At 42.4% G+C, this 16,572-nt stretch overlaps 1 protein-coding gene across 6 annotated transcripts in view; it reads left to right on the top strand.

Moving 5' to 3' along the window:
* Positions 1 to 16,572, top strand: part of RECK (reversion inducing cysteine rich protein with kazal motifs) — a 381,558-nt gene that overhangs the window by 24,495 nt on the left and 340,491 nt on the right. For 4 of the 6 annotated variants that reach the window (XM_033929631.1, XM_033929632.1, XM_033929629.1 and 1 more), the window contains exon 2: positions 7,195 to 7,256. In XM_033929631.1, the coding sequence (XP_033785522.1) occupies positions 7,233 to 7,256 (24 nt within the window). In that variant the 5' untranslated portion in view covers positions 7,195 to 7,232. Of the gene's footprint in view, positions 1 to 7,194; positions 7,257 to 16,572 lie in introns of those variants that run through there. The other 2 variants (XM_033929634.1, XM_033929633.1) reach the window with 1 other exon arrangement.

Genomic DNA, 16,572 nt, shown 5'->3' with positions numbered 1-16,572 from the left:
AAATGTAATTTATCACCACTAGTATCCGATATCTCACTATGAGGAGACCTCAGCCCCACCACTCCACCGCTGTAAGATAGTGAGATATCGGATACTAGTGGTGATAAATTACATTTGAAGCTTGGAATTAGCGATGAATATTTTTGATACAGCTCCTGATTGAGATATTCAATAGTATTGCCATTTGTTCTGCATTCTAAGGGGTGGCATGCCAGTGTTGATGCGGCCCTTAAAATTAGCTTGGGATTGTTGGAGTTCTAAGATGGGGGGGGCTCTCCATTTAATGAAATTTGGGCTAACCCCGACTTCCCAACAGGCCAGGGCACCCATGCTATCTCTGACTGGGCTGGGGGGGGGGGGGCTGCAGATATATCGGCAACCTTTATTGCCCTGAGGTGGGTGAATTTCTTTCAGCAGGCTCAACAGCGGTGGGGTCTACCTTCATGGTATTTTTTTCCAGTATCTGCAACTTTGTCACTATTATATGACTCTTAGGAGACACATGGGGTACCCAATACATTTTACACTACTGGACAGGCTTTTAATTCGCATGTCTGTCCCTCATAATCGATTGTCCAAATGCTATGTTCTGGGCAGGGAGTTTTGGCCGTTGCCCTCTTTTGGCCAGTTAGCTGCTTCCTGGGCTGGACTGATTACGGAGGACATTATGGTGCCTCCACAGGCTTTCTTCAGGCTTTTTGAGTCACTCCCAATGTGGGCCTCCATGAAATCCAACTCAAGATACTTCATCAGACCTATATTACTAAATGTAGGGGCAAACAAATGGTTTTATCTAATCTAATCTAATCTAAACCTTAAGTTTATATACCACATCATCTCCATGAGAATGGAGCTCGACACGGTTTACAAGAACTTAAAATAGTGGGTAGAGAAGAAGAAAAAGGATTACATGAACTTATGTGTAGAAGGGGGGAGAGAAAGGGGGGAAGGATAGAGGTACAATTTGCTGAAAAGCCAGGTTTTCAGTTGTTTGCGGAATAACTGAAGGGAGCTCAGGTTCCGCAGCGGAGTGGTGAGGTCGTTCCAAAGACCTGTGATTTTGAAGAGAAGGGATTTTCCCAGTTTGCCTGAATAGTGGATGCCGCGTGGAGAGGGGAAGGCTAGTTTAAGCCTTTGGGCAGTTCTGGAGGAGTCGGGACTGGAGGAGTTGAAAGACAGTGGGATAAGAGGAAGCAGGATTCCGTGAATGATCTTGAAAGCCAGGCAGGAACATTTGAAATGGATTCTGGAGATTATTGGGAGCCAATGAAGTTTGGCAAGGAGTGGGGAGGCATGGTCAGACTTGCATTTTGAGAAGATCAATTTGGCTGCAGTATTCTGGATTAGCTGGAGTCTTAGAATACTTTTTTTGATAGATTTAAGTAGATGGCGTTGCAGTAATCTAGTTTGGAGAGGATGATGGATTGGACAAGGATGGCAAAGTGTTGTTGGCTGAAGTAGGATCTAGCTTTCCTCAGCATGTGAAGGCTGAAAAAGCATGATTTTGCCAAGGAGTTGAGGTGGTCAATGAGGGAGAGAGAGGAATCGATAGTGATACCAAGTAGAGAATGACACGGTGGCGGTTTACCCGCGGCCACCGCATTTTAGCCGCGGGTCACCCGCCGAAAACGGGGAAGAAAACTAGCAGTCGCTGCGGCGACGGGGACAAGGCCATTCACCGCCCGTAGGGCGGTGAATGGGTCTTGTCCCCGCAGTGAGGCATGAAGGATCGCGCGGTCCCCGCAGCTCACACCCGCCTGCCCAATCGATTCTAGTGTTTAGCCAGCTCTCTCCCTTCTCCTCACCTTAGTTTGTAGATTTTCTTTTTCGGCGACCCGCACGCTATCAGAGAGCCGCGCACCCGCTGCTGCTGCTCAGTTTCGATCTTCTGCTCTGACGCAACCGGAAACAGGAAGTTGCAGCAGAGCAGAAGATTGAACACTGAGCAGCCACGCGTGTGCGGCTCTTTGGGAAAGCGTGCAGGTCGCTGAAAAAGAAAGCCTGCAAATTAAGGTGAGGAGAAGGGAGAGAGCTGGCTAAACACTAGGATCGATTGGGCAGGCGGGTGGGGGCTGCGAGGACCGTGCGATCACCCGTGTTCCTGGCTCAGACTGTAAGGAGGGAGTGAAAGGGAAAAGGATTCTGGGCCAAGGGGATGAAAACGGAAAGAAAAACCCACAGCAGGAAAGAAAGGGAAGGACAGGCAGGTGAGCCAGATGCTAGAAGCAGGGGGGGGAAGAAAGAGGGAAAAAAGCTAGATGGGGTTGAAAAGAAGAGACACACTGGTATGGAAGAGGAAGATAGGGGAAATCTGGACACAGGAAGGTAACAGAAAGAGGGGAAATTATGTGCATGGGCCATAGGGACAGAGACATAAAGGGGACATGCCATGGGGATGGTATATGGACACGGGGGGGGGCAATGGCAGATACATAGGGGAGATATTAGAAATGGGGAAAATAGGAGCACAGAAGCGAGATGGTTTGTGGGGATGGGACAGGGATCGAGCTCGCAGGCTCCAGTGGCTTGCACAAATTACATTGTAACGTGCCATGAAAATAAGAGGGAGGAAGGTAGATAGATAGGCCACGCGAGAGGAGCTGAAGGGTAGTAGAAAGGAACAGATGGTAAAGGAGGGAGGGAATGGTGGTGGTGGAAAGGAATAGGACAGACATTGAAGGAGGGTGGAGAGGAACAGACCCTGAAGGGAAATGTGGAAGACAGAATGGGAAGAAGACAGATGCCAGACTATGAGGGAGCGGAGGGAAGAAGATGGGTGCTAGACCAATTTGGGGGGGGTGAAGGGAGAGGCACAGTAACAGCAAATGGAAGACGCAGAGAGAAGACACACAGTGGATGGAAGGAATTCAATGAGAAGATGTGGAAAGCAGAAACCAGACAACAAAGGTAGAAAAAAATTTTTATTTATTTATTTTTTGCTTTAGGATAAAATAGTATATTAGTTGTGTTGATAAAAATTTATAAACAAAGCCCTGCCAGCTGAACATCTCTTTCTCTAGTTCAGCAGCAGGAACTTTGATTTATAAGAAAGGAATAAGCTAAATATTACAGTACTAAGGCTTATATGGATGCAGCGGGGACGGTGATGGGGCGGTGAATGGGATGGCAGTGGCGGTGACGGGGCGGTGAAAGGGATGGCGGTGACGGTGACGGGGCGGTGAAGGGAACGGCGGTGACGGGGCGGTGCAGAGGATGGTGGGCCGGTGACGGGGCGGTGACGGGGACAGATTTTTTCCCCGTGTCATTCTCTAATACCAAGGACCTTGCATGAGAACTCGAGCTGTAGTGTATCGCCTGTGGGTAGTGTGAAAAGTGTGGGCAGGTGTTCGAATTTTGGGCCGAGCCAGAGTAGTTTTGTTTTAGATTCGTTTAGTTTCATCTGTACTGAGAGGGACCAGGCACGGAGTCTCATTATGCAAGCTGTAATATTTTCGTGGAGGTTGGTGAGGTTCTGGTCAGTCTCAAGGAGGACAAGGATATCATCTGCATAAGTGTAGATTGTTTCCAGGGGGGATAGTTGAAAGAGTTTTCAAGGAGGATATGTAGATGTTAAAGAGAATAGGGGAAAGGGGTGATCCTTGAGGGACACCGCAAGATGGAGTCCAAGGAGTGGACATGGTGCCATTTGTGTTGACAGTGTGGGAACGGGAGTGTAAGAAGTTTGAGAACCACATTAGGACAGTGGAGTCGATTCCAATCTCGGAAAGTTGGTAAAGTAGTATGTCGTGATGGACGACATCAAAAGCAGCGGAAAGATCGAATTGTAGTAGGACAGCGAATTTGTTACGTGAGTGTAGTTGTTGTACCTTTGAAATTAGGGAAACTAGGAGGGATTCAGTGCTAAAGCAGGGTCTGAAGCCATGTTGGTAGGGGTGAAGAATGGAGAATCTCTCGAGATAGGAGGAGAGCTGGGTAGCAACTATGGTTTCTAGAAGTTTGGTAAGTAGAGGGATATTTGCTATGGGACGGTAGTTTGATGGTAGGGAGGGGTCGAGATCGGATTTTTTCAGAATAGGTGACAAGGCAATGTGGCCCATTTTTGTGGAGAACAAGCCTGATAGTAGAGCAGAGTTAATGAGTCTCGTAAGGGAGGAGATGGCCTGTGCAGGAATGTTTTCATAAAGGTGGGATGGGAAAGGATCTAAGATGCATTTGCAGGATTTCAGTCTGAGGCAGAGTTTAGAGATCTGGGGTTCAGATATGGGTTCAAATGTCATCCAGGATCTATCCGCTGGGATAGGGTTTGAGTCATTGGGAGGAAGAGAATTGTAAGAGACTGCTGAGGGGAAAGAGCTCCTTATGGTGGAAATCTTTTCATTGAAAAATTTGGCTAAGTCGTTTGCGGAAAGAGGGGAGAGGTGGAGTTGTTTTTTGAGGTTAAGTTTCGCCAGATGTAGAACAGAGTACTATTTTGATTTTTTGATCTGGTGATTTTATCTCCATAGAAATTTTATGGGATGATGATCTTTGTGACAGGTGTAAACTTGCTTCTGGCACCCTTGTGCATTACTTTGTAGATTGCCCTAAGCTTAGGGCTTTCTGATTGGGGATTTTCACAGATTTGGAAAGGGTGTTGGGGATCTCAATAGAATGGTCTTATAAAGTGTTGATGATGGGGCGACTGTCTGGGGATCTCCTCACTCAAGGACTGAGAGACTATCATGCTCATTTCCTACTCTTGTCCTGACCAAGAAGTCCATACTGCAGCACTGGGCGGAAGAACACACCCCTTCACTACGTCACTGGCATAATTTCATGTTACAGAGGGCTCGGTGGGAACGGGAGCGCTTTTCTCACAGTGGAAAGGACACCCGTATAGCTTATTGTGAACTGTGAAGAGAATACATATCCTTGCATTTGAAAGCACCAGAGCAGGGGGTTGGGGTGTTAGCATTTCTCTGTTTTGTATTTGTTGAGAAATGAAAAATTCCTGGTATACAAGATGCTTTTATCAGGCTTTGGTTTTATTCCGATTGCTGTGCAAGCTGTTTGTAAGACAAGATGGTACTTGTTCTGCTTTTCTGTATACATGAATGTCTATAGTATTTATTGATATCAAAACCACACTCTCAAAAACGTTTTCAGCATAGTAGACACAAAAACCATGTGAACCTACAGAGCTCTCCGTAAATGTGTCCTGAATCCCCGAGGTTGGTGCAAGCAAGGTTTAACAAGCATCTGCTATAAAGGCAATGGCGGTGGAAATTACCCTGAGGTAGGAAAAAGCTCATATCCCCTCCTCCATCCAGTCAACTGAATAAAGTTGCAGATAAATAGGAGGCTTAGTCAGGGTGGATGTAATCACTGGCATAAAAAACCTCCTCACATAATGTTACACTAAGCAAAAGCCTTATGCAATGCAATATAATTCTCTGCCCACAATATCTCGGGAGACTAAGGAACACTTAGTAGCTAATGTTTAATTAACCCTGCTAGAGCAGTATTCATTGTAGCAGGAACCTAAACACCACACATCGACGATGGCCAGCGTTTCGCTTCAAAAAAGCTGCCTCAGGACGTATAAGTGGTTAATCCTATAAAGTGAACAAAACAAAATGTTCACGTTACTTAACTTTTGTAGAAAATTTTCTATCTTCATTTTCTAAGTCCAACAAGCTCCAATGTACTTTTGTAGAAGCTCCGGGTTTGAAAACATGGCTCCTCAGACACAGGAAGTGGATCACACCCTGCCTTTTAAAATTTTATAGCATGCTTCTGATTGGATACAGCAACATACAATAGAAAATAATAGAAACTTTGAATCTATAACACTGATGCCATTCAGTTATAGAATTTAACTCGTTTGGTTCTTCTGTCCCTAAAGTAAAAATCCAGAATAGTTCTCTATGTAGCTGCTGTCTGTTCTGATGGCTTTCAAGAATATGGTCTATTACACAACACCTCAGATCTTAGAAAGTATGGTTATACTTGAGACAGTGGGCAACGATTGGAGCTTGCATCTTCCCTGTGTTCAAACAACTCTTATGTTCAGTCATCCTAAGCTTGAGGGACCGTGTCGTTTGGCCAACATATATCTTTGGAAGTGGTGTTAAACTGAATGAAAAATGTCTTGCCCGTAATCGGGTGCACAAATTTTTCTGATAATTCCATTGTAATAGCACATACTTGACATGTATGACATTTAGAATGACTACCCATAGACTGAAGATGTTGTCTATGAACGAAACAATCAGATGGACTCAACAACTCCTTAAAGTTATTTTGCCTCGAGTAAGCCATACGTAGATGACAGTCAGAAAAAGCTGGGTCGTGTCTCAAAATATCCCAGTGATGACGTAACGACCGGGTTACTTGGTTTATTGCTGGTGAAAATTCAAGTACACATGTAACCGCTTGTAAGTCTGGAGAATGCTCTTTCAGCGTGAGTAATAGATCTCGATCAGCATATTTAGCACGTTTATATGCTTTCTTCAAGACTGACTTCTAATATCCTCGATCACCTAGATGTTGGGAAAGGTATTTACTCTGCCTTCTAAATTCTGTAGAAGCAAAGCAAATGTGTTAACACACAAACTGAGAGATGGGTAAACTTTGTTATAATGACAAAGGATGATTACTTAAGTAGTTGTTAACCGTAGTTGTTAATTCTTGGTCCTGTTTGATGAGAGAAATGTCTAAAAAAGATATCTTGTGTGAATGAATATTTATATCAAACTGTATTTTTGATGCCGTGCATTAAGCCAGTTATAAAATTCCATGAGAACATCATATGTGTCTGTCCATGCCACGAAGATGTTGTCGATGTAACGTAGCCATAATTTTATGTGTGACGTAAACGTATAGTATTTATTGAACCATGTCTTCTATTTTGATATTTCTTGCTCTGTTTTGTATGATGGGCACGATGGACTTCAGATCTGACCCAACAGAGGCATTGCTTATGTTCTTGTTTGCCAATAAACAGATTTCACAAAAAAATTCTAGACCTATTTTTCAAAAATGGGCATTTTCCCACTGCTGACTTAGGGTATCTAGCGCCATACGTCTGAATTGGAATTAGACGTTTGTTTTGATTATGCACCTCTTACTGTATATGTTTGTACCATTGATTTTCTATCTGTGTGATTAAAGTAAGTTATACAGGTTTTTAATTGAGTTGGTGTGTCTTTAGTAATTTCAAAAATTTTATGAAACCTGTTTTTTGCCCTTTAGAGACATCACCATGCTGTGGCCATGCAAAGGACAACTTAATGTGTCGTGATGTTTGTGAACAGGTGAGCATTTACACCATAATGTGTAGGTGGAGTCTAGATCAATTAACAAATTATATGGCTAAAATCCAAAATCTACTTCAGAAATTTTCTTTATTTAAAAAAACCTATTTAAAATTTGTTATTTAATGGATGTATTTTGGCTGGGCTGGGAAATTCCCAGTTATCTTGTGACTGAAATACAATAATCCAGTGCTTGCAATTATGGGCCAGAACTAATGAATGACACGATGACCCTTTCCTGCGGCTAATCGCGGGTGACCACAGTAAATCCACAAGAACGGGTAAAAATTTATATCTGTTCACCGCCGGCATGGGGACAAACCTTTTCACTGCTCCATGAAGTGGTAAAAAGCTTTGTTCTCATGGGGAACCCCATCCACCACTGCTCCCTGATATCCCACCATTGCGGGTCCGGCGGCTCCAACCCACCCCCCTCGCTTGTGGGTTCGACGGCTCAAGCCAGCTTCCCTCCTTTCCTCCCTGCCACTAGCAATCACCTTGCAGAGCAAGCCGATCTCTATACAGGGCTGCTGGACGGTGCTCGTTGCCTTCCCTCTGCCGACTCCTCTTTATGACGTGACTTCCTTTTTCCTTATGACATGTTCCTTTTTATATTTTAACTAGCTGATCACCCGGCGTTGCCTGAATATAAATTCCCTTGGGTTTTGTTTTACCTTCACTTGAGGATTAACATCAAACAAATTTTCAGTTTTCACTTTCTGTTTAGGCTTCACCACACCACACCTGCACTTCCTTATATACTGTTAAATGAGTGTATGACGACATTCCCGAAGCTTCACACAATTGGTCAAAGCAGCTCCATCTCTCTCTCATCGGTGTGATCCCCTTCCCACCCCGCATTATTGTCTCCCAGATAGTAAGTGATATGTATACCAAGTTTGGTTGACATTTCTCCATGCATTTCAGAGTTATGCTGGAATGCGCACACACACACATGATTTTATATATATACTAGTCTTTAAGCCCGTTACATTAACGGGTGCTAGAAAGCAGCCCCCTTTCCCTCTCCCCCTCCAGTTCCTCCCTAACTGTCTCTCCGTAGCCCCCCTTCTGTCTTCCCCCTAAGCAAAATGATCTGCCTCCCAGCACACCCCTCCCCCCGAAGCAGCCCCCTTTCCCTCTACCCTTCCAATTCCTCCCTGACAGTGTCTCCGTGGCCCCCCTTCTGTCTCCCCTCCCAAGCAAAGCTGTCTGCCTCCCAGCACACTCCTCCCCCCAAAGCAGACCCCTTTCCCTCTACTCCTCCAATTCCTCCCTGACTGTCTCTCCGTGGCCCCCCATTTTGTCTCCCCCCCAAGCAAAGCTATCTACCTCCCAGCACACCCCTCCCCCAAAGCAGACCCCTTTCCCTCTGCCCCTCCAGTTCCTCCCTGACTGTGTCTCCGTGGCCCCCCTTCTGTCTCCCCCCCAAGCAAAGCTGTCTGCCTCCAAGCACAGCCCTTCCCCAAAGCAGGCCCCTTTCCCTCTCCAGCTCCAGTTCCTCCCTGTCTCTCCGTGGCCCCCCTTCTGTCTCCCCCCCCCAAGCAAAGCTGTGTGCCTCCAAGCACAGCCCTCCCCCAAAGCAGGCCCCTTTCCCTCTTCCGCTCCAGTTCCTCCCTGTCTCTTTGTGGCCCACCCGATTTTATCTTCTTGCGGTCTGGCCAGCTCCCCTAGTCCCTTGCCGCCGCCGTCACCCCCACCCCCTTCCCTTCCCGCGGTCGACAAACCTCTTGGCTCCAGCAGCAGCCGCAGCACTGTAAACACGCTGCTTCGCGGCCTCTACTGCCCCGATTTGCTCTTCCGTGTCACTGATGACATCATCAGAGAAACGGAAGAGCAAATCAAGGCAGTAGAGGCAGCAAAGCAGCGTGTTTACAGTGCTGCGGCCGCTGCTGGAGCCAAGAGGTTTGTCGACCAAGGGAAGGGAAGGGGATGGCGGCGGCGGCGGCAAGGGACTAAGGTAGCCGGCCAGACCGCGAGAAGAGAAAATCGGGTGGGAGGCTCAATGGGGATTGGGGGGGAGGGGCGAAGACGATGACGAAGACTGAGCCCTTGCTTTCTCCCTAGCTCCCAGTGCCCTACCGGTCTGTACACCGCGATCTGGAGAGCAGGGAGTGCAACGGTTGCGGCTGGGAAGCAGTAAGGCTGGGGACTCGCGCATGCGCACGTCTGCAAAGCCACGGACATACACGCACAGATCAGGGATTTCAGATCACGCAGATCTGCGTGCGCATGCGCGTCTAGCGTTTTATTATATTAGATATATGTATAAAAAATGATTTTATATCGGTGTTCTCCCCAGAAATATTTTCCAGCCGGGTGGCATGAAAAAGTAGCCGGGTGAGGCGGGATGGGGAAATTTGGTGGTGGGGAAAATTAAGGGCTCCTTTTACTAAGCTGCAGTAGCGTTTTTAGCGCGTGCAGAATTGCTGCACTACACGACTAGAACTAACGCCAGCTCAATGTGCGGCAATTCTGCGCGAGCTAAGCACGCGGTAAAACCACTATCGCAGCTTAGTAAAAGGAGCCCTAAATGTGTACTATTTATATTAGTTAATTATTATTAGCTATTTTCCAATGCTCCACTTTCAGCTCTATACTCCAACAATTCCTTACCAACATTCTCTCATGTTTCTAAAATACACTCTCTTCCCATTAATCATTCTTTAAAAATTGGTCTTATTAACACCAGATCAATACGTAATAAACATCATTTATTGAAGGACGTTATACTCTCACATAAATTACATATTCTGTGCATCACGGAAACCTGGCTTACTTCTGGGGACGAGGCTTTCCTTTCCTATTGTTGTCCTCCAAATTTTGACTACCATTGGAACCATAGGCAGAACCGTAAGGGAGGCGGAGTTGCCATTATCTTTCAAAACAACTTAGTGAAGATTTGCGAACAATCTACGAACAACACTACGATTGAATTCTTACATGTACAAATTAAACAAACCCCAAAAACTGACCTTCTATTAATCTACAATCCACCCCCCATAGATAATACCAAACTTAGTTCTTTACAAAATCTTATATTTGATTTCTGTTTGGATACGATTTGCCCAATTATTCTAGGAGACTTTAACATTCATTTTGACAACCCGATCAATTCGTACTCTGCTGAAATGATTAATTTCGTTAAGACATTAGACTTGGAACCTCTTATTAACGAATCTACACATTCTTCAAAGCATACTCTTGATATGATTCTCACAACCAAACTTCATTCTATAACTCATTCACTATCCCAAATTACATCAGTACCATGGTCTGATCACTATTTAATTGTATTTGATTCTTGCTACTCTCATCCTGTAGAAACAATCTCTCCCTCTGTGTCCTTAAAAAAATGTACGTTTAGAGATTATTCCAAATTGGAAATCTCTAAAATTTCTACTTTCTTTAGCCCTTCAATTCCTATACCTAACTTTGACTCTATAGACGATCAATTATCTTCCTGGAACTCTTCTTTAGAATCTTGTTTAAATGCAACAGCTCCTTTAACCTCCAAAACTATTTCTTTCTGTAAAATACGCAATCCATGGTACTCAAAGGAATTATCATTAATCAAAACACAATTACGATCCTTAGAAAGAAAATGGCGCGCATCAAAATCATTTGTTAATTTACAACGGTTTAAAGAACATGCACATTTCTACAAAAATAAAATTAATCAAACAAAAAAAACTTACTATTCTAACAAAATCTATAAAGCTAAAAACAGCTCTGAATTATTTTCAATTCTTAAATCTATTACGCCAGAATCAAAAATCAATAATAGCTCATCTGAATCTACTCCTAAAGCACAAGATTTGGCCAATTACTTTTGTGATAAAATTGAGAAATTACGAAAAACCTTTTCTCTTCAAATATCTGAGGAATTTTCTCACTTTTCAGATTCATCTGTTGTACCAACATCTAAATGTTCCAATTTTAAACTTCCATCACTTAAGGAAATAGAATGCATTTTTCAGTGAATTAAATTAAAAAACTCTCGTTTTGAACCTATCCCGCCTTTTTATTTGAATAAATTTTTTTCCTGCTTTGGTTCTTTTATCCACTCACTTATCAAGAATAGTCTTTTAACAGCAACTGTTCCTACTAACTGGAAAAAGCAATAGTCACTCCAATTCTGAAAAAATTCAATGCCAATCGAAGAGATGTATCTAATTATCGACCAATTTCCAATTTACCTTTCTTAGCAAAAGTGACTGAAAAATTGGTCTTTGAACAACTATCAGATTTTATTGAAACTTCCAATGCTTTACATCCCAATCAAACGGGTTTCAGGAAACACCATAACACTGAATACTCAATGCTAGGTCTTATCAACAATATTCATTATTTTCTTGATCACCATAAATCAGTTGCCTTATTCTCCTTGGATCTTTCCGCAGCCTTTGACACTATAGATCACACCCTGTTACTTTTCCGTCTGGAATCTTTTGGTATTAGTGGACAAATCTTAAACTGGTTTAAATCTTTTCTCTCTGACCGTTCATCTACTGTTGTTACTAACGACATTCACTCTGCTCCTTATACTACATCTTTTGGAATACCCCAAGGTTCTATTCTATCACCTCTCCTATTTAATATCTTTCTCTCCCCATTACTCACCATCTGCCAATCTTTAGGTTTCACTCCATTCTCATATGCAGATGATATCCAACTTCTTCACCCACTTGACCCAGAATAGGACGATGAATTTACCGAAATTAACACTAAACTAGAAAAAATTAAAATCTGGCTTAACTCCAATAAGCTTTCTTTGAACATACAGAAAACACAAACAATGATTTTTACCTGGAGAAAAGACATCGTTCCAATATCTTCATTTTTACTTGATAATTCTCCAATTGCATCAGTATCATCATTAAAAATTTTAGGTGTAACTATTGACTCCGACTTAAACTTCCATAACCACATCAATCAAATTGTCAAATCTTGTTTCTACAAACTCCGACTTATACGCTCTATTTCCTCTTTTTTAGAACCCAAATCTATTAATATACTCATCCATTCTATGATAATATCAAAACTAGACTATTGCAACTCTCTACTTTTCAATATACCACAAAAGGATAAAAAGAGGCTCCAAATTATCCAAAACACCGCAATAAAACTAATCCATAAAGCAAAAAAGTATGACCATGTAACTCCTTTACTGATAAAATCCCATTGGTTACCCATTAATCATCGAATCACTTTTAAAATAGCACTACTAATCTTTAAAACTATGGCATCTAAGGAACCACAATTTATTTCCAAAATGATTATTCCTTATCATGCTTCTCGTTCCCTTCGATCTATTTCTCAAGACCTATTATCAGTCCCTTTTTTAAAAACAGTAGGCACAAGAAGAAACGAAATGTTCTCTGTTTTAGGACCTCACACTTGGAACTCCTTGCCCTTCTACATAAGAAAAGAAAAAGACCTCAATTCCTTTAAAAAATCTTTGAAAACTTTTTTATTTAAAGATGCTTTTACTATTTAATTTTATACTCTATTTATATATTCCGTGCTTTTCAAGCTCAATTTTTAATCTCCTAATCTTATTTTGCCCCTTCCTTATGTGTGTACCTTTAATGTTTCTTCCATCTGAGACTGAGAAAATTGTAACTTTTTCCCTTTTTTCCCTAATGTATCTAGTTTGTGAAGTAACTCCTTATAGTTCTAACATTGTATGTCATAAATTTTTGCCTTTCAAAAATTTGTTAAGAAGTTTTGTTGTTAACACTATCTGTTATCATATATGATATTTTAATTGTACATCGCTTAGAAATTGTTATAGGCGATTCATCAAATAAAATTGAACTTGAACTTGAACTTGATGACTGCCTTTCTTAAGGTTTGACACTTGTTCCATAATATTTTTATTAAATTTAAGAAGTATCCAATTCTAGAAATGAATAATTAGATATTTGCCCTCTTTCAAATGGTATAGAGCAGCATCTCTCAAACTTTTTAACTCCGGCACACTAAATGGAGCAAATGTTTTTTTGTGGCATACTAAATTCAGCAAATGTTTTTCATGGCTGGAAAACATTTCTGGGGAGAACACTGTTGCCGTTAGTTTTCAAGGTCCAATCATGTCAAACAATGATGCTTTCTGGGCAGTTGTATAATAAAAAGAATGGATAAGATAACATGAGAAGTGAAATTGTCATGAATCAGCAGGCTTGTGGATTAGATCTAAACTATGAAGGCAGTGGCGTACCTAGCATATGTGACACCCGAGGCCCATTATTTTTTTGACACCCCCCCACCTGTATGAAAAACATGATTTTTAGTAACAATCCACACATCACACAAGAGTGTACCTAGGAAAAGGCAGCATCTTACATATTGCAGTGAGCAGTACATCAATACACCCATTGTAAAACTAAACAAGCCAGACTAGTACAGATCAATCCTACACAGTCAATCCTAACTGAAAACCATGTCTTTCGAACACACAGAACACAGAAAACACCTTCGCCTAGTATGGAATATGTAATCACAAACTAACCCCTCTCCCTTTTACAAAACTGTAATGTGGTTTTTAGCCATGGTGGTAACAGTTCAGACTCTCATAGAATTCTGAGCAATTACCACCATGGCCGGTGCTAAAAAAAACGCTCTACAGTTTTGTAAAAGGGGGATAAAATAGAAAAATGTAGACAAAGATTAAATTGAACCACCAAGAAGCTGGACTCTGCATACAATGCAACGCTACAGAAACAGCGATGCATCTCCCCTAAAGCAAAAAAATAAATAAATAGAATTTTTTTCTACATTGTCGTCTCTGGTTTCTGCTTTCCTCATAGTCTTGTCACTCTTTTCCTTTCATCCACTGTCTACCCTCTCTCTGCCCCTTCTATATGGCATCTTCTCTCCCTTCACCCCTATTAGTCTGGCATCCATCTTCTTCCCTTCCCTCTTCCAATGGTCTGGCATCTCTCTCCTCTTCTTCCCTTCCCTCACTCACATCCACACCCCCATGTTCTGGCATTTCACTCTCTCCTCTCCCGTCCCCCCATTTCCATTAGCATCTGCCCCCTTTCTTTCCCTCCAACCCAATTCCATCCAGTATCCTTCCCCTTATGTCTCTCTCTCCTTTCCCTGCACACCAATTCCATCAGCATCTGCCCCCTTTTTCTCCCTCCACCACCCTTCTATGCTCCTCTCTCCCTCCAAACCAGCAAGGTCCCATGATGACTGCTTCTGTTACCTCTGCCTCTGGAAGATGTAAATGACGTTAGAGGGAGTGGGCCGGCAGACGCAGGGAGTTGCGGCAAGGTTCCGCAATTACTGCAGCTGCCGGTCCACCCCTTCCAACGTCACTTATGACTTCTGGAGGCAGAGGCGGCAAATGCAGTCATTGCGGGACCTTCTTGCACTTCAGTGCGGCTGCTGACTCTGCTTCGGAATAAGTACAGCAGCTGCGCTGAGGTGCAGGTGCCATTTAGAGCAGCTCTGAAGGTTCTGGATCCAGCCGGCTGTGTACCCCCCTAGGGCTAGCACCCGGGGCGGTCTGCCACTGTATGAGGGGACAAAAAATAATAAAAAGAATGGATAACTTGACCGATTTAGACATGTCATACAATTATAACCACAAAAATATGTCATAAATGTAATTCTAAACTCAAAAGACTCCAGAATAAGCAGACTATAGAAAGGAAACCAGAAAAGACCAAACCCATAGTACTAAGATTCAAATGCTAAAATCGGACATGTCCATTATGAAGAGACTTTGGATCACTGCTAATTATAATGAGTGAGTCTTTAAAATATGAGATGGTAATGGATAGCCAGACCTGGTGGACGGAAGTGATAAATACTGGAGCCAAAACCAGAGCACCGTGATGAAACTTGAACGGAAATATGGATACCTATTTATACTTTTGAGTAAAATTGTGATGCGAACATGTCATAGAAAAGAATAAATAATGTGTAAACTAAAAACCAAGAACAACATATTGTAACACCGAACTCAGAATTAATGAAATAACATGCTAAAAGAACTTAACCCCCCCCTAAAATAGGGCATATACATACTTAAAATGATGACTGGTTAAAAACAGTATACCTAGATTATATAGACCTAAACAGGGCAAAAGTAAACATATGGGAAATGAACAGCTGATAATACAGAGTGTATCTTGACAACATAAGCTGATAGTAGCTCAAAGACAAGCTGACCGGGTAGATGAAAAGTGAAACCTTGGAAAGATCTAAATTATTGTTCAAATGAAATTCTATTATAACCAAAGAATAAAACCACAGCACTCGGGAAAGTAAAAAAAGGGAGAGTAAAATTGACTTACCGAAAAGGTCTCTGCACCGATGAGATAAACTCGTAAGCAGAATAAATGTGAACACGCAAAAGTGGGGCTATGATATTTGATCCATTGAAAGAGGCGCCAAAAAAGTGTCGGCAGTGGATTGGATGCACATTGATAAGGGAGGGGCATCGGGCTGTTAAAAAAGGCTGCTTTAATAAATAAATGAAAATACTGGTGAAAAACTAAATAAAAAACCAAAACCATGATAAAATGCTGAACCTGACTGCAAGTGGTAGTAAAAGTAGCATAAGGCACCCGTAGTACTGTTAGTGCCAGAGCTGCTTAGAATAAAGAACCGTGCTGTACATGAGGAGATAAGATGTAAAGTGCTGGCCCCTCACTGCACCACTTGATAAAACTAAGGAGCGATGTTCTAGAGCAGGGGTGCCCACACTTTTTGGGCTTGCGAGCTACTTTTAAAATGACCAAGTCAAAATGATCTACCAACAATAAAATTGGAAAAAAAACACAAAGCACACTGTACGCATAGAAAATGTTAATTATCATTCCTGTTCCGGGGTTTTTTCAAAGAGGTCAAAGCAGATGACTCTATGCACTGTCACCTCAGTAACAACCATACAAAAATAGACAAATACTCCCCCTCCCTTTTAACTAAACCACAATAGCAGCTTTTAGCGCAGGGAGCTGCGCTGAATGCCCAGCGCTGCTCTCGACGCTCATAGGCTCCCTGCGCTAAAACCTCTATTGCAGTTTAGTAAAAGGGGACCATATTGTAAAATATAGACAGCAGATATAAATTCAGACACATTTTGATCACTAAATTTAAAATAAAATCATTTTTCCTACCTTTATTGTCTGGTGATTTCATGAGTCTCTGGTTGTACTTTCTTCTGACTGTGCATCCAATCTTTCTTCCCTTCTTTCAGCCTGTATGCTTCCTCTCCTCCAGACCTCATTCCCTCCCCCAATTTTTTCTTCCTCTCTCCCTGCCCTTTCTTTCTTTCTCTCTTCATGCCCCCTTTCTT

This window comes from Geotrypetes seraphini, chromosome 2, assembly GCF_902459505.1.
Source record: "Geotrypetes seraphini chromosome 2, aGeoSer1.1, whole genome shotgun sequence".
Lineage (NCBI taxonomy): Eukaryota > Metazoa > Chordata > Amphibia > Gymnophiona > Dermophiidae > Geotrypetes > Geotrypetes seraphini.
The sequence above is the reverse complement of the archived record's forward strand: the minus strand, read 5'-3'. Positions and strand labels throughout refer to the sequence as shown.